A 25,362-nucleotide genomic window follows, 5' to 3' on the forward strand; every position below is an offset into this window, starting at 1 on the left:
GGGTACTATGAGATAAAGGCTGGAAAAACCCTATCATCATATCATCATCTCGGTAAGAGGGACCGGCTCGATAATCCTTCGCCAGCAGGACATTGACTTATGCACGCAGTACATGTGCATCGGATACTTTCACTATAGTGAAACGAAAGCCCGAGAATTTCGGGGTTGTGCCGGTAATTGTATTTCGTAACCGAGGCGGATCGTGCGTAAAACCCAACGAAACGGGCTGGGAACTGAAGCCAAGCACCCAGGCACCGTACGAGGAGAATTAACGACACTACCAAAGTACCCGCGGTGGGGCAGCGAAGCGAGACAGGTGAGACTGCCGGTGCGTCTGCCGTGACAGCATAAGCATCACAGTATGTGTGTGTGTGACACTGACCTGAGCCCGCTGAGGGAAACGGTCGTCCGGTCTCCTCAGCTGAGGACGCAGACACCGAAGGGGTTGCTGGTGGTCCGGTCTCGGACTCCTCAGAACACCCGCTGGCGATAGAGGAGAGGTAGGGTGAGCTGGTGTGTGCCCGCTCACGGCTCTCTCGATCCTCTGGAGACCTGGAGAGGGAAGAGGAATGCACTCTGTGTGTGGTTAGTGGGCACCGGCTAAACAGCCAGTGGAACATATGTAAACCAAGAATTTTCCACCCGACCCTCTATCGGGGGAAGGAGCGAATCACCGTCTCCTGAAGAGTGATCCTCTGCCAATCCAGGTCGCCCGCTTACTGGCCACTTAAACTCCCGATTCACGGGAAGCGGCTAAGCGGGCGGGGTGAGCTGCTGACGACCGGTTCCCCCGCGCTGCCGAGATGGAGTCCGAGGAGGGGAACGGAGGTGGTCGCCGCAGGACGCCGACGGCGAGAGGCAGACTGAGGAACCGGCGTGGTGGTTTTTTACCAAGGGCAGCTCTCCTTCGCCGGGGCGTGACCACAGAGATCGCCTCAGTCTGCGCAGCGGAGCTGTACGACTCCACGGCCTCGCCGAAGAGGCCGGTCTGTGAGACAGGAGCATTCAAGAAGTTGTTCTCGCCTGCGTCCGTCAGCCAGACACAGCCAAAGGTGGCGATCTTGAACCACTGTCGTGAACATCGCACGACTGAAGGTCGCGGCCTCCCTCGTAAATCCTTGGTGAACCCGTAGCAACGTTATTGCGTGCAGGGCTGAAGCCGCCTCTCCGCATGCCTGACGGACAGCGCCCGTAACCGGACGACTATCTACAAACACGGGAGGGAAGGGTTGGGTGGTCCCTCCAGGAACGCAGCTGCAACGCAACCCCCCGCTCCACTGGAGGGTCCCTGCCCTTAGCGGCTCCATTGGTGAGGGAGGTGAGGGGTGAAAGCTGAAGCTGAACGGCCGGATGGCCGTAAACCACGTCAGCTCTTCGTGCCGTCGGAAAGAAAGGCACAGGAGCAGAGGACCGAGAGGCCCGAGCAGCTCCGAAATACCAATCACGTGGGCGGTACGGTTCGGGCGGAGAGGGGTTAACCCCTCCAACTCTACCGTTACCGCCGCTCGAGCGGGCACGGCCGCCATCTCCGGAACGACTCCACTCCGGAGGAAAAATTGGACACCCCTCTGATGCTGCAGAAGTGAACGGGACCAGAAGGAGGTCCAATGGATTCGGCAGACATCGTAGAACACGACTCTGCCGTCTCCACCGGAACCTCAACCGGCTGAGGATGAAAGGCCGGTAGGTGGAGGACGCGCCCTCCGTCCTCCTCAGCGTAGTGATGCGAAGAGCGTCATGCGAGCGCTTGACAGCCGCACCATGGCGGTGTCAGCACTGCAAAGACGCGGACAGCATTCCCGTAGAAACGTCAGTCGTCTCCGCAATCCAAGAGGGTTATGCTCTCACAGAGAGAACAAAAACTCTCCACGAGCGCAGCCTCAGAGTGCTTGATGCCCAAGCATGAAGACAGCGCTCGTGACCGTAACTGGAACCCTTATACCTCTCACATCCAAGATCGCACGGACGAAAAGCAATCCTGAAAAGGACGCTGATCTCCGAATATACGAGAGAGTGGCTGTCTTTAAAAAGACACAGAGCTCTCACGTATCACTCTTTCAGGGAAATCACTCTTTAGGTGCTCAGCTGATGATGCGCACAGGGAAAGGCAACGCACACACTAAACTCAAAACAAAAAATATGCAGAGCAGTGGAATACTGCGAGCGTCCGCTGTGTTAGTACTGCTTGTCAATCAACTTCAGCAACCGTTCCCAGAAGAGCAGATAGTAGCTTCTCAGTCAGATAAAGCCGGCTTTCAAAGCGAAAAAAGCTATTTCCCTATTTGCACGTGCGCCTTATATACGCACCTGGCGGGGCGGCGCCAGCATTATGCAAATATCTCAATGCCAAGTTCATTGGCGTTTTAGTAGTATTCGAAGCAGATTGGTCTCTCTAAGCGAGCTCCCAATTCGTCGGTCACGACGTGACGTCGTAGTGACCGACTGAAAGGGAACTGTGTTGAGTCTTATTCATTAGGATGGAATGACAATTCATGTAATAGGGCTCAAAAATGGATTTGTGAGAAAAAAAACTTAAGTTAAAATAAGCTAAAAGAGATGTTAAATATATATTTATCAACAAAACCAACCCAATCTCACGGAAAGTCGTGTTATAGTCAAAAAATGTTTGATCAATTTATTTATTGTTCAGGACACACATTTCCACTGTTTTTCATGCTACTGAGCACAAATGTCTTTTTCGTGTCGCTCAGCATGAAATTCTGTAAATTGTTTCTTGGGTCCGTGGCACGACTTTCTTTTTCATGTCATTTTATGTATTGTTTTCTCTTTTTTTTTACCATTGTCTCTTAGGGTTTGGGTTAAAATCACTTTCTGTTACATTTCAGACATCCTAACCCAAACCCCAACTGTAACCTCAACTCCGAGTGAGAATAGTTGTAAAAGCGAAACAAAACCCCCTGTCTTAACTTTGTGTTCAAGTTTGATCTTTATAGACTGTTCTCAGCATTAAGCATGGTGGTGATTTGGTATGTATTCATGTAATTTAATCATGCCAGTCATATTTATGCGATGTCTTATAGTTATTGATATATTTTCATAGTACTTGAAGCAAACTAGTCTAGTGAAATAAGCCAACCCAGTCTCACCCCATGTCGTCAATATTTGACGACACTTGACCATTCGTCAATATGTGACGCGGAGGGTATACCTTTCGCGTAATTTTTTGACGAACTGGGGACTTCAATACTATTACGTCCGTTGCATTCTCTTCGCCTATTTTCTTACCATTTTCGCGTCGGTTTAGGGTTAGATTTACATAATGACATCCCTACCCAAACCTAACTCTAACCCCAACGCCAGGTGCCAACTGTTTCTAGCCCCAACGCCAGGTGACAACTGTTTAATTTCGCGTACACTGTTTAATTTCGCGTACACTGTTTAATTTTGCGTAATCTAACCCTAAACCGACGTGAAAATGGTAAGAAAATAGGAGAAGAGAATGCAACGGACGTAATAGTATTGAAGTCCCCAGTTCGTCAAAAAATGACACGAAAGGTATACCCTCCACGTCACATATTGACGAATGGTCAAGTGTCGTCAAATATTGACGACATGGGGTGAGACTGTGTTAAATAAGCACATACACACTGAAAAAAATTATTCATTGAATTTTATCAATTTTTTTAAGATAAGTAGTTGCAATCAATTTAATTAAGCTACATTTAAACAAAAGTTTTATATTTTATTTTACTTTACTAATCGTTTTTGTTTAAATGTAGCTAAAATAAATTGATTAAATTCAATGAATCATTTTTTCAGTGCAGTAAGTATATCTGACAGGCTCATCCGCTTGCGTAATGCATCTGAGTGCATCATGAATGTGTGGTAACTTTTTTGTGTGGTAAAATTTCAGTTCTGTGGTAGGTAGTGTTTAGTAAAACAGACAACAACTTACTGTACATTGTAGTGTACATTATCTTGTCCCACCCACCCATATAATAGTTTTGTTGCCCATGTTGTATAAGACATGTTTTAATAAAAATTATACTGTCGAAAAATTTTTCTTTTATTGCTAAACTACATTGCAAAAGTTTTTGCACTTTGACCACAACTGTTTTTGTCGTGTTCCCACTAACGTTCAAAAAGAAGAAGAGAGTTGCCTAACTGAGTAGATCTACAGAGAAGCTCCAAGAAACAACATGTTATGAAGTTTTGCTGTTAAAGAGTCAGTATGTCTAAAGTTTTTTATGACAACATTATCAGGACCAAGGGGATGAAGAGCGAGAGAGTGGAGATGACGGTGGATATTTATGAGAGCGCAGATACTGTGAGAGATCACGACTTAAAGACAGATATAAACACACAGCAACCACCGCAGCATACAGGTACTGAAAATAATAGGAAAATCAGTAATAGTTTGTATTTTCAGGCATTATCTACCTTTATCTAACTTCACATCTGCATCTTCAGGAAGTGGGTGTGTGATGATGAGAAGATACAGATCAGTTACAGTGTGTTTGGTGCTGCTGTGTGTTCTTCTACTGACTGCAGTCATAGTGCTGTGTGTCCTCATCAATACAAACAACCAACAGTGTCACAACAAAAAACTCACAGAAGAGAGAGATCAGCTACTAACCAACATTTCCAACCTCACAAAAGAGAGAGACCAGCTACTAACCAAATATACCAACATCACAAAAGAGAGAGACCAGCTACTAACTAATAATCACTCAAAAGAGATAGAGTAAGTAATAGCCAAGTATAATAATATTAATAAACTAAGTGAGCAGCTGAAGGATATAAAAAAGCTGTGGACACAACTTTACAGTTACAGTTTACACAACTTTGAAGAAACTAAACCACACATTAGGGGGCGCTGAGATTCATGTGACTGCCACATACGAGTTGTATTCAGGTTAGAGATCTACATGGGTCCAAAACTTCCTACCCGAACCCGAAGAGACCCGTAAATGTGCTACACTGAACCGACCCGGACCCGGGCTGATCAATTAAAATATAGACCCGGTTCGGGTCCTCGGGTCTTCTGTGTAGACCTCTAATTCAGGTTCAAGAGACACAAGTTTGAATGTGATCCATATGGTCGTTTGGCACGTTATCATCCATCCAATTCTGTGTCAGGCAATTTACATCTGAACTCCTCATTTACAATAGGAAGTCATAGATATGAAACCTCACACAGTTTTTGTGTGGTATTTGCTGCTAACCACAGTGCTACCTATGAACAAAGCAAAACTTTAAAAAGACACACCGTTTGATCTATTTATGGAAATGGCTCTTTGTCTCATGCAATGTATGAAATCCAATTTTACTAGGTTCATTTGCATATCTGTTTCACGCCTCTAATGATTTGTGTTTAGAGAAATCTTAGGAGAACATGAGAGGGACAAATAACACTAAAAAAACTTTTGTTTGCAAGCGAACAAAACTAACAAGATATATCTATTGAAATAACTCCCACATGATTGTCACATGATGTCACATACTGACTGCCGTTTAGGTGTTAGGGTCTCCAGGACCACCATTGAGTTCAATTGAAGATATTTTTGGGTGGCCTACTATAGTTTCTTTTATAATCATGTGTTACAGTCCAGTTTTTAAAAATGTCCATGTGCTAGAGATCTGCTTTAACATCATCTTTAACACATTATTGTCTCTTTGTTTTGTGTGTAGATTACAAAATCTATTGATGTTTTGCTTCCATTTTGACGTTTGTGTGTCCAAAAAGTTTATTATTACTTCAAGAAGAAAGTTTCTCATTAAACATTTACACGAACAATCTTCATCCACAATAAGTCAACTTGTTCAAAACTGTAAGCATGTCAGTCAGCAGTAGCTTTGTTTTGAAAGCACCTGGCTTTGTATCTTCAGTTTTGTCACCATATAAACCACAGTGTCCAGAGGAAGCAGGTCAAAAGCATCTACTGGAAAGTACATCATATTAGTCAGTGATAATGTGAGACTAAGATATTGTAAGCTCTTACTGTAGGAGATCAGATGATTGAGCGTGATGGCAAATTATTACATAGCAAAGTCATTTAAATAATTATTTACCTACAGTTTTAACAATTTACACTTTAAAATGAAATTAACAAAAACATGGCCATCTGTTGAAGAACTTTGCTCTAAACTGAGGTAAACCAAACCACATGAAAGTTAGAATTAGAAATGAGTAGACTGGATATCATGTGATCTTGCACTATGACATCCTTTGACTGCACCAACATCTACTACAAGCATAGTGCAGACAGAGTCATGCAGTCCACCTAAACAGAAGCAAAGAAGTTCCCATCACATACACAACGGACTTTACAGTACAATTGACCAAAATGACTGAATTTATTTATGGAAATATAAACCCTTATAGGGCTCGGAGGATTGACCAAGATACCAATGCAGACAGAAGAAAGCAAAGATCTCAACACACAGGTACAAATACAAACACAGATGCGTTTAAAATAGTTTGTGTGGAAATGATAAAGTATTTTACTTTAAATCTCTCATCTTCAGGAAGTGAGCATGTGAGGATGAGAAGATACAGATCAGTTTCAGTGTGTTTGGTGCTGCTGTGTGTTCTTCTACTGACTGCAGTCATAGTGCTGTGTGTCCTCATCGATACAAACAATCAACAGTTTAACATCAAGAACAAAAACATCACAGAAGAGAGAGACCAGCTACTAACTAAATATACCAACCTAACAGAAGAGAGAGATGAATTAATAGTTCAGTGTGGTCAGAAAAAAGATTTAGCATTTAAAGGGTTTGTGTTAACAGATAAATGGATTTACAATCAGTCCAGTTTTTACTTCATTTCATCTGAGAATAAGAGCTGGAGTGAGAGCAGAATATACTGTAGAGAGAGAGGAGCAGATCTGATCATCATTAACAACAAAGAGGAACAAGTGAGTGAAACAAGTTCTGTATCTGCTGCTGCTGTTGATGGAGGTCAGTTAAAATTAGCTGTCTGTTATAATATTAATGTGCTGTGGTTTCACCTTCTCAGGATTTTGTTAAGAATGCTGGCATAAAACAAATCTGGATTGGTTTGTCTGACAGTGATGAGGAGGACAGATGGAAATGGGTTGATAACAGCACACTGACTTCTAGGTGAGAAATCACTAAATGTAACTGATTATTATCCAATAAATGATTGTCACAGTCAGTATCATATCATACAGAAAACAACACTGAAGATCTTATGATGATCTGTAGTTTCAGCTTCTGGGGGCCTGGAGAACCCAATGGTGGTACAAGAGAGAACTGTGTTGAGTCTTATCCATCAGAGTGGAATGATATTAATTGTAATACGGCTCTAAAATGGATTTGTGAGAAAAACATTTTAAAATAAAAGTAAAATAACTTAAAAGAGGTAACATTTCATAAGTCATTTATGTTTAATATATATTTAATAACAAAACTTGTGTTTAATCATTTCTATATTGTGATTATGCAAATAACCATCTTTTTCACACAATTCATACTAATAAATTCATCATATCTACTGGCACAAATAACATGTGTTTTGTTACTCAAATGTAAGGAAAATAATGCTTATTTGAAATATTCATTTGTAACTGAGAGACTAAATGTTGCTTTTTTGCTGATAAACACATTCATCGCTTGTTATGCAGCTCTGAACGTTTCTTATTGGATGTCACATGATATTATGTGTCATACATTGACAACTGTGGCACTAAAAATGGTTCTTCTATGATTACGAGCAAAGAAACAGTTTTGGTGTTATATAGCACCGTTTGTTTTTTAGAGTGTGGTTTATTTTGCATATTACATGACTGGATGTAAACTAACCCTCACCTAACACATTTTACCCATTTTTTGTCTAACAAGAATAATTGGATCATGTAGTCATCTATTGTCTTTTATTGCAGACCTCTGCTCTAGACTTCTATGAAAGAGAGAAAGTTTGAAACTGAGCAACACCAAACCACATCCTAGTTATGCAAATTAGATGGGTTTGAGCAGACAATGTCGTGCGCTCTTGTATTTTGACATACTTTCACCGCAATAGCATCTGATTACAAACTGAATTGAATCTTCAAAAAAAAAGTACAAAAGAAAGTTCCATCATTTAAAGGTGACATAGAATGATTGAATGGAGTATTTTTCCTTGTTCTGTGATGTGACATGAAGACACATTATTTTTGTTTGGGTCTGTAATGCCTTAGAAGCTTCCTAAAAACCTCGCTCAGATAGCTCTATTAGGGTGGGGGATTTTAAACAAGTGGTTTTGCAAAACTTGCAATCTCATTACTAATTGGCTGACTTTGCTGCCACTCAAAAAATGTAGCCAATTATTTTAAAGTTGAGGGGCAGTGAGATGCCTGTGATGTAATAAGCATCAGTTTTTCAGATTGGGCTGTTTTCTGGCTGACATTTCTAAAAGAGGAATTTCTATGAGACTGAGATGTTTAGCATATTTAGCACTTTTTGTATGTTTGTGAATGTGGGTAGACTACCGATATTCAACAAAGACAAGGTAAAAATGGTTTTTCATTCTCTGTCCCCTTTAAAAACACTGATGGGACAATGCATGTGACTATTTTTAGGCTGCTTTTCGAATCTCTTTTAAAATGTAAATGTCCCTACATCTTAAGACCGCTAAGTGCATGATAAAGTTCACCCTTTGCTGGGGCCGCAGGTGGGAAGCCGAAGTGAAGCGTGAAGCGCCAGCGTTATACCTTATGAAGCGTTGATCATCTATTGAAGGAACAAAACCATGGCCATCTGTTGAAGACCTTTGCTCTAAACTGAGGTACACCAAACCACATGTAGGTTAGAAATAGAAATGAGTAGACTGGATATCATGTGATCTTGCACTGTGACTTGACTTCAAAACAGTGATATACTTTGACTGCACCAACATCTACTACAAGCATAGTACAGAAACAGTCATGCAGTCCACCTAAACAGGACCATACAGGATCCCATCACATACACAACAGACTATACAGTACAATTGACCAAAATGACCGAATTTATTTATGGAAATATAAACCCTGATAGGAATCTGAGGATTGTCCAAGACGCCAATGCAGAGAGAAGAAAACAAACATCTCGACATACAGGTAAAAACACAGCTACATATAAAATAGTATATGTGAAAATGATAAAGCATTTAACTTTAAATCTCTCATCATCAGGAAGTGAACATGTGAGAATGAGATGTTACAGATAAGTTACAGTGTGTTTGGTGCTGCTGTGTGTTCTTCTACTGACTGCAGTCATAGTGCTGTGTGTCCTCATCAATACAAACAATCAACACAGAGACCAACTAGTAAACAAAAATCACAATCTTACAGAGGAGATAAACCTGCTACTAATAAAGAACATCAACCTCACGGAAGAAAATGATGGATTATTAACCAACATTAACAACTACAAACAAAGAGACCAGTTGAGTGAGAAGATGGAGCAATTGTGGAAGATTCTTAATCAAACTGGTAATGCTAAATCTAAAATCACACCAAAACAAAACTGATTTGTTAGTTAAAACCCAGCATACTTTACTGTGGGTGAGAATGAGAGGATAAGACTTGAATTGGTTGTGTTTACAGATGGATGGATTCAATATCGATTCAGTATTTATTTAATTTCATCTGATCAGAAGAGCTGGAGTGACAGCAGAAGATACTGTAGAGAGAGAGGAGCAGATCTGATCATCATTAACAACAAAGAGGAACAAGTGAGTAAAGATACTGTGTGTGTGTTTGTGTGTGTGTGTGTGTGTGTGTGTGTGCAACCCATTCTCACCCCATGGCGTCAATATTTGACGCACTTGACCATGCGTCAATATGTGACGCGGAGGGTTACATTTCGCGTCATTTTTTGACGAATTGGGGACTTCAATACTATTACGTCCGTTGTATTCTCTTTCCTATTTTCTTACCATTTTCGCGTCGGTTTAGGGTTAGATTTACATAATGACATCCCTACCCAAACCTAACTCTAACCCCAACGCCAGGTGACAACTGTCGTACCTAACTCTAAGCCCAACGCCAGGTGACAACTGTTTAATTTCGCGTAATCTAACCCTAAACCGACGCGAAAATGGTAAGAAAATAGGAAAGAGAATGCAACGGACGTAATAGTATTGAAGTCCCCAGTTCGTCAAAAAATGAAACTGACGCATGGTCAAGTGCGTCAAATATTGACACCATGGGGTGAGAATGGGTTGGTGTGTGAGGGTTGGCATATGTGGTTTACGGGGACATGAATAGTATATAATGACATGTTTACTATGCTATAACCATGGTTTACGAGGACTTTATTTAACTGAAACATAATATATGGTACTTTTCATAGATTAAATCCTGCCAACAGGTTTTTGTGACATTGGGGTTAGGGACTGGGATAGTTTATGGGAATAGAATATAACAGTTTGTAGTATTGTTTTTCTTCTCAGGATTTTGTTCAGAAAATGTCTTGTAAAGACAACATCTGGATTGGTTTGACTGACATTGATAAGGAGAGCAGATGGAAATGGGTTGATGACAGCACACTGAACTATAGGTGAGAAATCACTCAATTTAACTGGCTATTATCTAATAAATGATTTTCACAACTTGTATAATATCACACAGAAAACAACAAAAGGGGCCTACAAGCCTAGTGGTAAGTGTCGGGCTTGTAACCTGAGAGTTGTCGGTTCGAGGCTCATGGCGAATGGGTTGCAATTGTGGTTCCCTTGAGCAAGGCACCTTTCCCTAATTATTCCCTGGGTGTTGGGATAACTGCCCACAGCTGTGTGTGTGTGTGTGTGTGTGTGTGTGTGTGTGTGTGTGTGTGTGTGTGTGTGTGTGTGTGTGTGTGTGTTCACTACTCACTAGGATGGGTTAAATGCCAAGGGGAACATATTGAGTATGCGTTGCATACTTGACAAGTTTGCCACTTTCACTTTTTGACTTTCACTATTAGAAGATCTAATGATGATCTGTTGTTTCAGCTTCTGGAGGTCTGGAGAACCCAATGGTGGAAGAGAAGAGAACTGTGCTTTGTCTGATAATTCAGGATGGTATGATTATCCATGTAAAATAGCTTATAAATGGATCTGTGAGTTAAACATTTTAAATGAATTTTAGGCAGTCTAGGTGAGCAGCATAAAAGTTGTTGATTTAGACAAATACTGTTATACATATACTATACAAAAAAACATATACTATATGCATGGCTATATATTCCACAGTAAACTTCTGTGATTATGCAAATAACATTTTGCTTTAAAGTCTAATAAACATATCTTGTGAAATGTGCTTCATTTATTGGATTGTTTTATAGTTGCTGTGCATCAATGTGAGTAATAGTAGGTATGTTGTGATCATTGTTGTGCAGGCTGTAGTTTATATGAGTGTATAAATGAGAAAAACTACTTTTAATCTGTCCTGTGTTCTGTTACCTAAAACATTGGAATAAACAAAGTTTCTAAAGTTTCAAACATTTCCTCCACCAAACTTGTAGTCCCGCCCCAAACTCACACCATTAGTTAAGGGAATAGTTAAGTCTGTCTCTATTTTAAGTTCATCATGGCATTAACGTCATCCACTTGTGATCCAATTGACGAAACCGCATGTTAATGCCAAGTGTAAACAGCCTCATGAGTAGGGTTGCCACCCGGCCCATGATAGGGAATCGTCCCATATTTACAGGCAAAATGACTTATCCCTTATTTTACATAGATCCACTTTTATGCAGCATCCCATTCAAATCACTCCACCTGCATTGTGTGAAGACACATCCTATTTTACACCTGATTGGGTAATACTCACTGCCATCGTATGTTTGATTGGTTTGTTTAAGGTTCATGGGCTACGAATTACGGCCAATCAGAGTCAGAGGATGGCGGGACGCCACCTCGCCGGTTCTTTTGGCAGAGCCGCGCACGGTGGCCAAGTGTGCCGCACAAGCCCTAAAACGTGAAGCCAAAACGTCTCGATCGCCCCCCAGTGACTGGTCCTAGTATAGGTCATAAATCCCGCCTCCTCCATGTTATTCAATGGGACTTAAGACCAACTTAACAATTTAATTACACTTCAATGATCTTTTCTCAAAACTACTTAAAACACTGTCTAAGGCTGCATTGAAAAGTAAATTTGCGTCTGCTGCAGTGTTAGATAAAAAACTGCTTTGTTGTGTCGTATAGACGTCGTCATCGTCTTGCTGCCCCCTCCCCATTCTCTGATTGGTTCCCTATTTCATGGGCAAAAAAAGGCCATAGTTTCCATGCTAGACTTGCAGCGTGAATAAATTTGCACTTAAGGCAGCATGAGGAAACCCCAGCTAACAAATGAGGTTAATGTGAGAGTTTGTCAGCTCAGAGGCCAGACACACACCACAGTCATTGTGCTTGTTGGATGTCACATGATCTCAGATGTCACACATTTAGCTCAAATGGTTTCATTTGGTTGTTACTGAAACAGAAAACAAAAGAAAAAAGAGCAGAATGCAATGCAACCATCTGAAACACAACTACAATGCTGTTTTTAAGGTTGCATAGGTATCATAACCATAGTACATTTTTACATGTAAATGCTATGGTGACCACATGGATAAAGTTAATTTGAGTTTTGCTCCTTCCTGTCATTATTTCCTTCCTGCTCTTAACAGTATTTCTCTGTGCAGAGAGCAAAACAAAAAGTGAGGTGTGAAACATACAAGCAGCATCTTATGTGTTTAAGAAAAGATGCTTGTGCTAAAAACAAAAGTGCTGTTTTCTCTCTACATGCAACTTATTAAACTGATTGTAACTTTTACTAAGTTTTGTAAGATATTTTTGCTCATAGACTTTAGAAAGGAAAACACAGAAGAAAAGAACACAGAAGAAAGTCCATTTTTAATTTTTGCGCTTTTTGGTCACATGATTTTATTCTTCACACATTTGACTCCGTTCACACATCATTTCCCTTTCAGTTGTTTCATTCTAAATAGAGCAGAGCAGCAACAAACACAGACCAACACAACCAGAACATTTATCACAGCACAATTTACTAGTTATTGACTATTAAAGACTAAAAATGTCTGAGGATATTTATAGCAAAGTGGTCAAGAATAAGATTCAGGGAATGGACAGAGAAAAAATGGAGATGATGGTGGAGATCTATGAGAGTGGAGACGACTTCAGGACACAGACAGACTACAATACAAACAAACAACAACCACTTCAGTCTACCGGTACAGGTACATTCATTTTATTTGCTATATAGAGTAATTAAAATGAATAATTTGCAAAGCAAAACCTTATATTTGTTATCTTCAGGCAATGAGAGTGCTAGGAAGAGATGTTACAGATCAGCTACAGTGTGTTTGGTGCTGCTGTGTGTTCTTCTACTGACTGCAGTCATAGTGCTGTGTGTCCTGATCAATACAAACAATCACCAATGCCACAAGACCAAAAACATCACAGAAGAGACGGATAAATTAATAGCCAAGTATAATGATATTAGTTATCTAAGTAAACTGTTGAATGAGAAGAAAAATGAACTATCAAAAGAACATTGCGGTAATCTTAAACTTTAACAAATCTACACAAATATTCAACATTTAAATTATGCATTGCACACTTTTTATACATACAAAACCAGGTTATGTAGTTCTGTGTGATCAGAAACAAAAATATTTAGCTGAACTGTTTGTGTTTACAGATGAATGGATTTACTATCAATATAGCTGTTATTTTATTTCATCTGATCAGAAGAGCTGGACTGATAGCAGAAGATACTGTAGAGAGAAAGGAGCAGATCTGATCATCATTAACAACAAAGAGGAACAAGTGAGTGAAACAAGTTTTGTATCTGCTGCAGGCGATAAGAGGTCAGTTAAAATGTGCTGTCTGTTATAATATAAATGTGCTGTGGTTTCATCTTCTCAGGATTTTATTAAAAATGCTGGCATACAACACATCTGGATTGGTTTGTCTGACAGTGATGAGGAGGGCAGATGGAAATGGGTTGATAACAGCACACTAACATCTGGGTAAGAAATCACAAAATTTAACTGATTATTATCCAATAAATGATTCTCACAGTCAGTATCATATCACACAGAAAACAACACTGAAGATCTAATGATGATCTGTTGTTTCAGCTTCTGGAAGACTAGAGAACCCAACGGTGGTACAACAGAGAACTGTGTTGAGTCTTATCCAACAGAGTGGAATGATAATTCATGTTATAAGCTTCTAAAATGGATTTGTGAGAAAAACATTAAATTAGTTAATATAAACTAAAATAACATTTCATAAGTAATCTAAGGTAAATCCATATTTAATAGCAAAACTTCTGTTTAATTATTTCTATATTGTGATTATGCAAATAACATTTTGTTTCATGCAATTTGTACTTTATTGGTAACTGAGAGTCTAAATATTGCTTTATTGCTGATAAACATGTTCATCACTTCATATGCTACATTTCTTGTATTTGTTGGATGTCACATGATCTCAAATGTCACACATTGACCTCAGATTTAATTTTGTTGTTCGAAGTGCTGTGTATATAAAAAGCTAAGAAAGCCAGCTGAAACAGACCATAATGCTGTTTTGTTAATATAACAAATATCCTTCAATGTGTCACATTCATAGCATTGGTGCTTGATGTTATTCATTAATATGATGTTTAATGTGTTACAGATGAGCTAATAAAATATTTTTTATCCAGTTTTATTCAAGTTTATCTTTAAAAATGGCGATAATAAGAAGTTATAGATTAGTTAGAGTGTGTTTAGTTCTGTTGTGTGATCTTACTGACTGCAGTGCCCAAATTGATGGGAGCAGGGGGATCTTATTGAGGGTCCCCCAACTTTCTAACACCAGCCCCTCTCTTGAATCAGGTTAATCTGAGTGCACACTCACATTATCCAAACCAAACCGCACTCGGGTGCATTTGACCCCCAAAGCCTGGTTCAGTTGACTAGTCTGATCGCTCTGTACTGCGCCCTGGCTCGCTTGGGCTGGAGCACGGTTCACTTGGGCTCAGGCACATAAAGCGATAGGGTGCGTTTCAAAAGGAGAGAGGTCAATTCCGCGACCACTCACATTCATCTTCCTTTCTTAAAAACCTTCTGATGTGCGCAGCAGGGTTACGTGAATTTCTGAGCTGCACATGCGTCAGATCAACTAAGCAACATGATGGCATGTGAGAGGGCTGTGTGTCATCACGCACGAAACTAAAAATACAGATTTAACATTACGATGGGTTTCAGTGTTAAGAGAGTGCTTTACTTCCTGTTTTTTTTAAACAATCTCATCCTAATGACAAAGCGTGCATGGGCTCGGATTAATAAAAGTACAGTGTGAGTGCCTGCATCTGGGGGAGTGAGGAGGGGGGACAATCGCGCTGGGGCATGGTTTGGGTTGTTTTGGATAGCATGAGTACGGCCTGAGAGTCTGTGAGTTCAGGGTCCAGTAACACCACAGATCACTTTATGTCTGCAGCAGGCCTCTCCTGACACATATATGTCAATTCACACACAGATAAATAAAATGACATGAATGTAATAATTATACAGTATAAAATCTAAATATTGCATTAACAGTAAACCTTGAAAGACCTATTGAAGACCCAGAAAGTGTCTTTATTTTAAGTTATTATGAGGTTATATAAGAGTCTGTCAGCTCAAAGGCAAGAAACATCACAGTCGTTGTGCTTGTTGGATGTCACATGATCTCAGATGTCACACATTGAGCTCAGTTGGTTTCCTTTGGTAACAACTGAAACAGAAAAATAAAAAAAGAGCAGAGCAATGCAATCAAATGAAACACAACTAAAATGCTGTTTCATTCATGAAAGAGCTTTACGGTTGCATATCATAACCATAGGACATTTTGACACGTAAAAGCTATGGTGACCACAACTGACACAACCAAAATAAAGTCACAACTGTCAGAAAAAACTGTATATTGGAGATTTTTTTCTCAAATGACATGTTATGTGATGTTAATGTATTCATAGCAGGACTGAGATAGGCTGCTCTACTTTAACCTAGGTTGTACGTATATAAGCAGAACAATGAGACTTTCAACAAGGAGAGGTTTGTGAAAGCACTTCAAGTAGTCTGAAATTCAATGTTTTTACGCTTCTTCTCTATCAGGTCGGAAGTAACAAGTAACTAACTACTTGAGTACATTTTTCATCTAATACTTTTATACACTTACTTTATAATTAGATTGTTACTTTTACTTTTACTTGAGTAAACGTTTGTATAAGTTCTCGAACTTTTACTTGAGTAAAAATTTTAGGGGTACTCTACCCACCTCTTGTGACCATATGGATAAAGTTGATTTGAGTTTTGCTCATTCCTGTCATTATTTTCTTGCTGCTCTTTATTGTATTTCTCTGTGCAGAGAGCAAAATAAAAAAGTGAGGTGTGAAACATACAAGCAGCATATTATGTGTGTACGAAAAGATGCTTGTGCTAAAAACTATTTCAGTAACATTTCAAAACGCGTGATCAAATAACTGTGAACTTCATTTGTGGTTTCGGGTTTTGGAGGTTAAGACTCAAATCTCACTAAAATACACTGCGCTGACTGTGTTCATGTACTGTAGCTCAGATGTTAACGCATTGTGATATGACTTTTCAAAAAAAAAAAAAAAAAAAACAGTCAACACAGACAAAGTTAAGTCTAACTACAGATATTCTGTTAATCATGAACCATTTTCTATGTAGTGGAGATATTAAAGAAAACTCTTTGAAACTGAATAATGTGGAGAATAAGATAGCACACAATAAAACAAAATTTATATTTTCTCTCAATGCAATTTATAGAAATGTTTTTATTTTTACTATTAAGCAAGTTTTGTTAGATCTTTTGCTCAAAAGACTTTAGAAACGATGCAGAGCGGCCGATGGTACACGGAAGTGCTAACAGCACAGGTTTAACTAACAGCTAAAAAAACAGCTCTTATTAGTCACACGAGTTTTGTTTTCACACATTGATCTCAGACCAGTTCCGTCCTGTTGCTTCATTTTATCTGGAGTTAAAACAGAAGAAGACAGAGAAGAGCAAAGACCAAAGAACTACACAGCAATAAGATTCATTATTACCACATGCTCATTATGTTTGACTTTAACGGACCTGAATTATCAAAGGTTATTTACTACCATGTGCCCAAGACTGATGATCAGGGAACGGAAAGAGAGACAATGGAGATGATGACGGAGACCTGTGAGAGTGGAGACGACTTCAGGACACAGACAGACTCAAATACAAACAGACAACAACCAGTTTGGTCTACAGGTAATAGATTTCATTTCTTTGTTTAAAAAACACAGATTAAAACATGAATAATATGAAAGGCTTAACCTCATATCTGTCATTTTCAGGAAGTGAGAGTGTGTGGATGAGAAGTTACAGATCAGTTTCAGTGTGTTTGGTGCTGCTGTGTGTTCTTCTACTGACTGCAGTCATAGTGCTGTGTGTCCTGATCTATACAAACAATCAACAGTTTAACATCAAGACCAAAATCATAACAGAAGAGAGAGACCAGCTACTAACCAAATATACAAACATCACAGAAGAGAGAGATAAATTAATAGCCATGTATAATGATATTAGTTATCTAAGTAAACTATTGAATGAGAAGAAAAATGAACTGTCAAAACATCATTGCGGTAATCTTAAACTTCAACAAAATAACACAAATATTCAACACTAAAAGGATGCATTGCACACTTTTTATAAAAACAACAACAGGTTATGTAGTTCTGTGTGATCAGAAATAAAAAATATTTAGCTGAATTGTTTGTGTTTACAGATGAATGGATTTACTATCAATCTAGCTGTTATTTCATTTCATCTGAGAAGAAGATCTGGACTGAGAGCAGAAGATACTGTATAGAGAGAGGAGCAGATCTGATCATCATTAACAACAAAGAGGAACAAGTGAGTGAAACAAGTTCTGTATCTGCTGAAGGTGATAAGGGGACAATTAAAAACTGCTGTCTGTTATAATATAAATTTGCTTAGGTTTCATCTTCTCAGGATTTTATTAAGAATACTGGTAAGGGCGAACACTGGATTGGTTTGTCTGACAGTGATGTAGAGGGCAAATGGAAATGGGTTGATGGCAGCACACTGATCTCTAGGTGAGAAATCACTTAATTTAACTGATTATTATTCAATAAATGACTCTCACAGCAGGCTTGTGCACAATTCAGAATTTCAGAATTGGCCTCCATTCAACTCATGAATTGGAATTTGAATTGAATTGACTCCACCCTACAGGAAGTTGAATTTAAATTGGAATTGGAATGACAGGAAGTGGAATTAAATTCATAGCAATTCAAAGAAATTCCACAGTCACACAACAGAAAGAATCTCACATACATTCAGTGTTAGGAAAGTTGCTTTGGAAAATTGTTTGCCAACCATTTTAAATACTTGGTAAAATTAAAGCATTCTGGGAAATGAAGTCATGTTACATCGTGTTCCATAAAATTACAATTGCAAAAAATCTAACTTAATTATTTGTTATGTGACTAGAGTTTTTTAAATTAATTGCTGGGGAAAAACATTTCCTGTTAATATAATCTGTACAAACGAATATATTTATAGAATGTGTAACGCAATCATATCTGACATATACTGAAAGCTTCATTTTTAACACTTCATTTACTGTATAATATGTATAAGAATTTCTTTGAATTTCTATTGAATTGCAATTCAGCTTCCTTTAATTCAAATTCGAATTGTAATTCTAGATCCTGTTTTTGACATAAATTCAAATTCAATTCAAATTCAAGAATTAAATTGGAATTTAGGAGTCATTCTCAATTCAATTCTGAATTCTGCACAAGCCTGTCTCACAGTCAGTATCATATCACACAGAAAACAACACTGAAGATTTAATGATGATCTGTTGTTTCAGCTTCTGGAAATCTGGAGAACCAAATGGTGATAAAAGAGAGAACTGTGTTGAGTCTTTTTATTCAGAGTGGAATGATATGCCATGTAATAAGCTTCTAAAATGGATTTGTGAGAAAAAAATAAAATAAGTTAAAATAAACTAAAAGAGATAACATTTCATAAGTAATCTAAGTTAAATATATATTTAATAGCAAAACTTCTGTTTAATTATTTCTATATTGTGATTATGCAAATAACATTTTGTTTCATGCAATTTGTAATTTATTGGTAACTGAGAGTCTGAATGTTGCTTCTTTGCTCATAAACAAGTTCATCACTTCATCTGCAGCTCTGAACTTTCTTATATTTGTTGGATGTCACGTGATCTCATATGTCACAAATCTGACCACAGATGCTTTTATTTTGTTGTTCGAAGTGCTGTCTATAAAAAGAGCTGAGAAATGCAGCCGGCTGAAACAGACCCATGATGCTGTTTTGTTAATGTAACAAATCTCCTTCAATGTATCACATAGCATTGGTGCTTAATGTTATTCACTAATATGTTGTTTAATGTGTTACAGATGAGCTAATAAAATATTTTTTATCCAGATTTATTCATGTTTATCTTTAAAAATGGTGATAAGAAGTTATAGATTAGTTACAGTGTGTTTAGTGCTGCTGTGTGTTCTTACTGACTGCAGTGCCAAAATTGAGGGGAGCAGGGGGATCTTATTGAGGGTCCACCAACTTTCTAACACCAGCCCGTCTCTTGTATCAGGTTAATCTGAGTGCACACTCACATTATCCTAACCAAACCGCACTCGGGCGCATTTGACCCCCAAAGCCTGGTTAAGTTGACTAGTCTGATCGCTCTGTACTGCATTTTAAAAGGAGAGACGTCAATTCCGCGACCACTCACGTTCATCTTCCTTTCTTAAAAACCTTCTGATGTGCGCAACAGGGTTACGTGAATTTCTGAGCTGCACATGCATCAGATCAACTAAGCAACATGATGGCATGTAAGAGGGCTGTGTGTCATCACGAACCAAATGACTCCAAATAAAAACACAGACTTAACATTACAATAGGTTCCAAAGAGTGCTTTACTTCCTGTTTTTTTTCCCAAAACAATCGCATCCTAATCATAAAAGTGCGCCTGTGCTCAGATCAATAAAAGTACAGTGTGAGTGCCTGCATCTTGGGGAGTAGGGAGGGGGGACAATCGCGCTGGACCATGGTTTGGTTTGATTTGGATAGCATGAGTATGGCCTGAGAGTCTGTGAGTTTAGGGTCCCGTAACACCACAGATCACTTTATGTCTGCAGCAGGCCTCTCCTGACACATGTCATACAACACAGAAATACAATGATAGAAATAGAAATGAGTAGACTGGATATCATGTGATCTGACATCCTTTGACTGCACCAACATCTCCTAAGTTGAGCTTCAAAAAGCAAAGTACAGACAGAATCATGCAGTCCACCTAAACAGTTGCATACAAGATCCCATGTGCATAGGGGTATTAGTATAAGTATATTTAGTTGTTTCATTGTTTTTCTTCTCAGGATTTTGTTCAGGAAGAGACAAGTATAGACAACATGAAGAGAAGGGGAGATGGAAATGGGTTGGACTGAACTCTGGGTGAGAAATTACTACATTTAACTGAACTATTAAAATTTTGCATAAGTTTCTAAAGTTTCAAACATTCCCTCTGCCAAACTTGTAGTCCCGGCCCGCACTCACACCACTGGTTAAGGCAGTAGTTGATTTCAAGTCAGTTTTGCATCTCTATTTTAAGTTGAGGTAATGTGAAAGTCTGTCAGCTCAGAGGCTTGTTAGATGTCACATGATCTCCGATGTCACACATTTAGCTCAGCTGGTTTTGTTTGGTTGTTACTGAAACAGAAAACAAAAGAAAAAAGAGCAGAATGCAACCAACTGAAACACAACTACAATGCTGTTTCATTCCTCAAAGAGCTTTAAGGTTGCATATCATAACCATAGTATGTTTTAGTACATGTAAAAGCTAAGGTGACCACATGAATAAAGTAGATTTTTTGCTCTTTCCTCTTATTATTTAATTCCTGCTCTTCACAGTATTTCACTTTGCAGAGAGCAAAAAGTGAGGTGTGAGACATTCAACAAACTGTGAACTTAATTTCGGGTTTTGGATATTAATAAGCAAAGCTACTAAAATACACTGGACTGACTAATTCAGTTAGTAGTACAGCAATGTGTTATGACTTTTCAAAAGACCCAGTCAGCACAGACAAAGTTGTGGTGGAAATACTTTAAAAAACTCTTTGAAACTGTAGGATTTTACAGCACAGTGTGAAACAAAAGTCATGTTTTGTCTCTACATGCAATTCAAGAAATTTATTTAAAATATTTCTTAGTTTTGTAACATCTTTGGCTCAGAAACTTTAGAAAGGATGCTGAGTGGTCGATGATCTCATACTTCACACACTGACCGGATGGTTTCATTTTGTTGTTCGAACTTCTGTTTACAAAAATAGTTTACTAATTCACTATGTTGTTTAATTTAACTGTGCATTTTATTTACATTTTTTGTGATATATTATAATGTGAGAGGGAAAATGTAACTTTTATCAGAATTTTAGCTACTTACAGTAACTTTATGTTATATCTCGACTCCATCTCTTTTTTGGTTGTTTGTGTGTTTATTCAAAACGTTATTCCAGTTAATCTGGACACAAGTTAACCCACACATATTAATCCATACACACATTGACGGATGGACAATTTGGCATCTTCAGTTCATCTAACTTGCATGTTATTGGCTTGTGGGAGGAAACCAGAGTACCCAGAGTAAACCTGCGCTGACACAGGAAGAACATGCAAACTCTACACAGAAAGACCACCAGACCTAGCCAAGGCTCAAACATTTATTTTCTCATGCTCACATGGATTTGTTACAAATGAGTTAATAAAGTATTTCTAATCGATATTTAGTGTCCAGTTATTAATTCATGTAACAAGTCATGTAACAAGCTGAGATTATCTTCAGAAAGTGTGATAATGAGAAGTTTCAGATTAGTTACAGTGTGTTTAGTGCTGCTGTGTGTTCTTACTGACTCCAGCAGTGCCCGAATTGAGGGAAGCAGGGGGATCTTTTTGGGGGTCCGCCCAACTTTCTCACACCAGCCCTATCTCTTGTGAGAGTCTGTGAGTTCAGGATCCAGTAACACCACAGATCACTTTATGTGTCTGCAGCAGGGTTTTCCTGACACATACATGTCAATTCACACACACAACACAAAAATACAATTTGTTGTGCATCACTGTGCATTAATATGAGTAATAATAGGTTTGTTGTGATCATTTTTGTGCAGGCTGTATAGTTTACACATTATTTTTGTAAAAAGAAGAAAAACTACTTTTAATAGGTGCTTGTTACCTAAATAATTTGCATAAACAAAGATAGTTTCAAACATTCCTTCTGCAAAACTTGTAGTCCCGCCCCAAACTCAGTCAGTTTGGCATCTCTATTTTAGGTTCATTATGAGGTATATGTGAGAAGCCAGAAACATCACATCATTGCACTTGTTAAATGTCTTATGATCTCAGATGTCACACATTTACCTCAAATGGTTTAAACAGAAAACAAAAGAAAAAGAGCAGAGCAGTGCAACCAACTGAAACACAACTACAATGTTGTTTTATTCCTCAAAGAGCTTTAAGGTTGAATATGACAACCATAGGACATTAAGACATGTAAAAGATATAATGACCACATGGATAAAGTTGATTTGAGTTTTGCTCTTTCCTCTTATTATTTCCTTCCTGCTCTTACATTCTCAGTATTTCAGTACATCTTATGTGTCTAAGAATAGATGCTTGTGCTGATTTTTTTTAAAATTATCATTTCATTTAAACATGTGATCAACAAACTGTGAGCTTCATTTGTTTTTGTTTTTTTGTTTTTTCGGGTTTTGGATGTTAAAGGGTGAAATGCTACTAAAATACACTGGACTGACTAATTAAGTTAGTAAGGCACTGTGTTATAACTTTTCAAAAGACCCAGTCAACACAGACAAAGTGGTGGTTGAGATTCTAAACAAAATTCTTTGAAACTGAAAAGATTTGGAGGATTTTACAGCACAGTATAAAACAAAAGTGGTGTTTTGTCTCTACATGCAATTCATTACATTTATTTAAAATAAATGGCTCAGAGACTTTAGAAAGAATGCTGAGCGGTCAATGGTACATAGAAAAAAGTTTCCATTTTAATTTTTACATTTATTGGTCACATGATTTTAGTCTTCACACATTGGACTATCATCAGACATCATTTCCCTTTCAGTTGTTTCATTCTTAATAGAGCAGAGCAGCAACATACACAGACCAACACAACCATAACAGCACAGATTACTAGTAATTGACTATTAAAGACTAAAAATGTCTGAGGATATTTATAGCAAAGTGGTCAAGAATAAGATTCAAGGAATGGACAGAAAGAGAGAAGAAATGATGATGGTCATCTATGAGAGTGGAGACGACTTCAGGACACAGACAGACACCAATACAAACATTCAACAACCACTTCATACTACAGGTAAAGGCATTCATCTTTTTGCTAAAAGAAGAGTGAAACATAAATGATATCCAAAGCTTAATCTCATGTCATCATCTTCAGGAAGTGAGAGTAAGATGAACAGAAGTTACAGATCAGTTACAGTGTGTTTGGTGCTGCTGTGTGTTCTTCTACTGACTGCAGTCATAGTGCTGTGTGTCCTCATCAATACAAACAATCAACAGTTTAACATCAAGACCAAAAACCTCACAGAAGAGAGAGACCAGCTACTAACCAAATATACCAACATCACAGAAGAGAGAGACCAGCTACTAACCAAATATACCAGCATCACAGAAGAGAAAGACCAGCTACTAACCAAATATACCAGCATCACAGAAGAGAGAAACCAGCTACTAACCAAATATACCAGCATCATAGGAAAGATAAATTAATAGTTCAGTGTGGTCAGAGAAAAGATTTAGCATTTAAAGGGGTTGTGTTAACAGATGGATGGATTTACTATCAGTCCAGACTGTACTTTATTTCTTCTGAGCTGAAGAGCTGGAGTGAGAGCAGAAGATACTGTAGAGATAGAGGAGCAGATCTGATCATCATTAACAACAAAGAGGAACAAGTGAGTGAAACAGGTTTTGTAGCTGCTGTTGGTGATCGGAGGTCAGTTAAAATTTGATGTCTGTTATTATAAAAATGTGAGTGGATTCATTTTCTCAGGATTTTGTTAAGAATGCTGGCATGCAACAAATCTGGATTGGTCTGTCTGAGAGTGAAGAGAAGGACAGATGGAAATGGGTTGATGGCAGCACACTGAGCTCTAGGTGAGAAATCACAAAATGTAACTGATTATTATCCGATAAATGATCCTTACAGCCAGTATCATATCATACAGAAAACAACACTGAAGATCTAATAATGATCTGTTGTTTCAGATTATGGGCGTCTAAAGAACCCAATGGTGAAAGAAGAGAGAACTGTGTTGAGTTTTATTCATCAGAGTGGAATGATAAATCATGTAATACTGCTCTAAAATGGATTTGTGAGAAAAAAATTAAAATAAGGTAAAATAAGCTAAAAGAGATAACATTTCATAAATCATTTAAAGGAACAGTATGTAGGATTGTGGCCAAAACTGGTATTGCAATCACAAAACTTGTGGCTAAAACTGGTACTGCAATCATACAACTGGTGGCCAATACACAAAATGACAACATAAACATCAGTTGAGGGTTGCAACTCCACTTTTTAAATGACAATATCCTGGCCAGACCACTGTTGTCAGTGATATAAGTATTTGAAATTAAAATGATTTCTTGATGTCTAGTGACATATCAGGGCCATTTTATGATTAATTGATATAAATTTCTTATATACTGTTCCTTTAAGTTAAATATATATTTATAGCAAAACTTATATTTAATCATTTCTATATTGTGATTATGCAAATAACTTTTGTTTCACACGTTTCATACTAATAAATTTGTCACAGCATATTAATTCATTTGCATTTAACATCCACTAGCACAAATGACGTGTGTTTGGTAGATCTGTATCTGTGCTGTATTTTGTTACTCAAATGTAAGGAAAATAATGCTAATTTGAAATATTCAAATATAACTGAGAGTCTAAATGTTGCTTTATTGCTGATAAACACATTCATCACTTCATATGCAGCTCTATATGTTTCTTGTATTTGTTGGCTGTCACATGATCTCATACGTCACACATTGACCACTGTTGGTTTCATTTTGTTGTTCGAACTTCTGTTTACAAAAAGAGTTTACTAATTCACTAATATGTTGTTTAATTTACATGTGCATTTAATTAAAATTTTTTGTTACATATTGTAATGTGAGAGGAAAAATGCAACTTTTATCATCATTTTAGCTACTTACAGTAACTTTAGGTTATATCTCTCCACTCCATCTCTTTTTTGTTTGTTTGTGTGTTTATTCAAACGTCATTTCAGCAT

The 25,362-nt window shown here is 38.1% G+C and overlaps 2 protein-coding genes across 6 annotated transcripts in view; one reads left to right on the forward strand and one right to left on the reverse strand.

Annotated features, from left to right (window-relative positions):
- Positions 1-25,362, reverse strand: part of cadm2a (cell adhesion molecule 2a) — a 670,454-nt gene that overhangs the window by 167,811 nt on the left and 477,281 nt on the right. The window lies entirely within an intron of this gene.
- LOC129447017 (uncharacterized) lies at positions 3,874-7,609 on the forward strand. The gene is made up of 6 exons (XM_073874665.1): positions 3,874-4,346; positions 4,432-4,705; positions 5,653-5,757; positions 6,752-6,881; positions 6,983-7,086; positions 7,198-7,609. The coding sequence occupies exons 1-6, from the start codon at positions 4,193-4,195 to the stop codon at positions 7,325-7,327; spliced, it is 897 nt and encodes a 298-aa protein (XP_073730766.1). The 5' UTR covers positions 3,874-4,192; the 3' UTR covers positions 7,328-7,609.

This window comes from Misgurnus anguillicaudatus, chromosome 12 (assembly GCF_027580225.2).
Source record: "Misgurnus anguillicaudatus chromosome 12, ASM2758022v2, whole genome shotgun sequence".
In the NCBI taxonomy this organism is placed as follows: domain Eukaryota; kingdom Metazoa; phylum Chordata; class Actinopteri; order Cypriniformes; family Cobitidae; genus Misgurnus; species Misgurnus anguillicaudatus.

Coding starts and splice junctions, on each gene's coding strand:
- LOC129447017 (XM_073874665.1), top strand. CDS start 4,193: ATGTCTAAAGTTTTTTATGACAACATTATCAGGACCAAGGGGATGAAG. Junction 4,347..4,431: donor GCAACCACCGCAGCATACAG/GTACTGAAAATA, acceptor CTGCATCTTCAG/GAAGTGGGTGTGTGATGATG. Junction 4,706..5,652: donor AATCACTCAAAAGAGATAGA/GTAAGTAATAGC, acceptor TTTTGTGTGTAG/ATTACAAAATCTATTGATGT.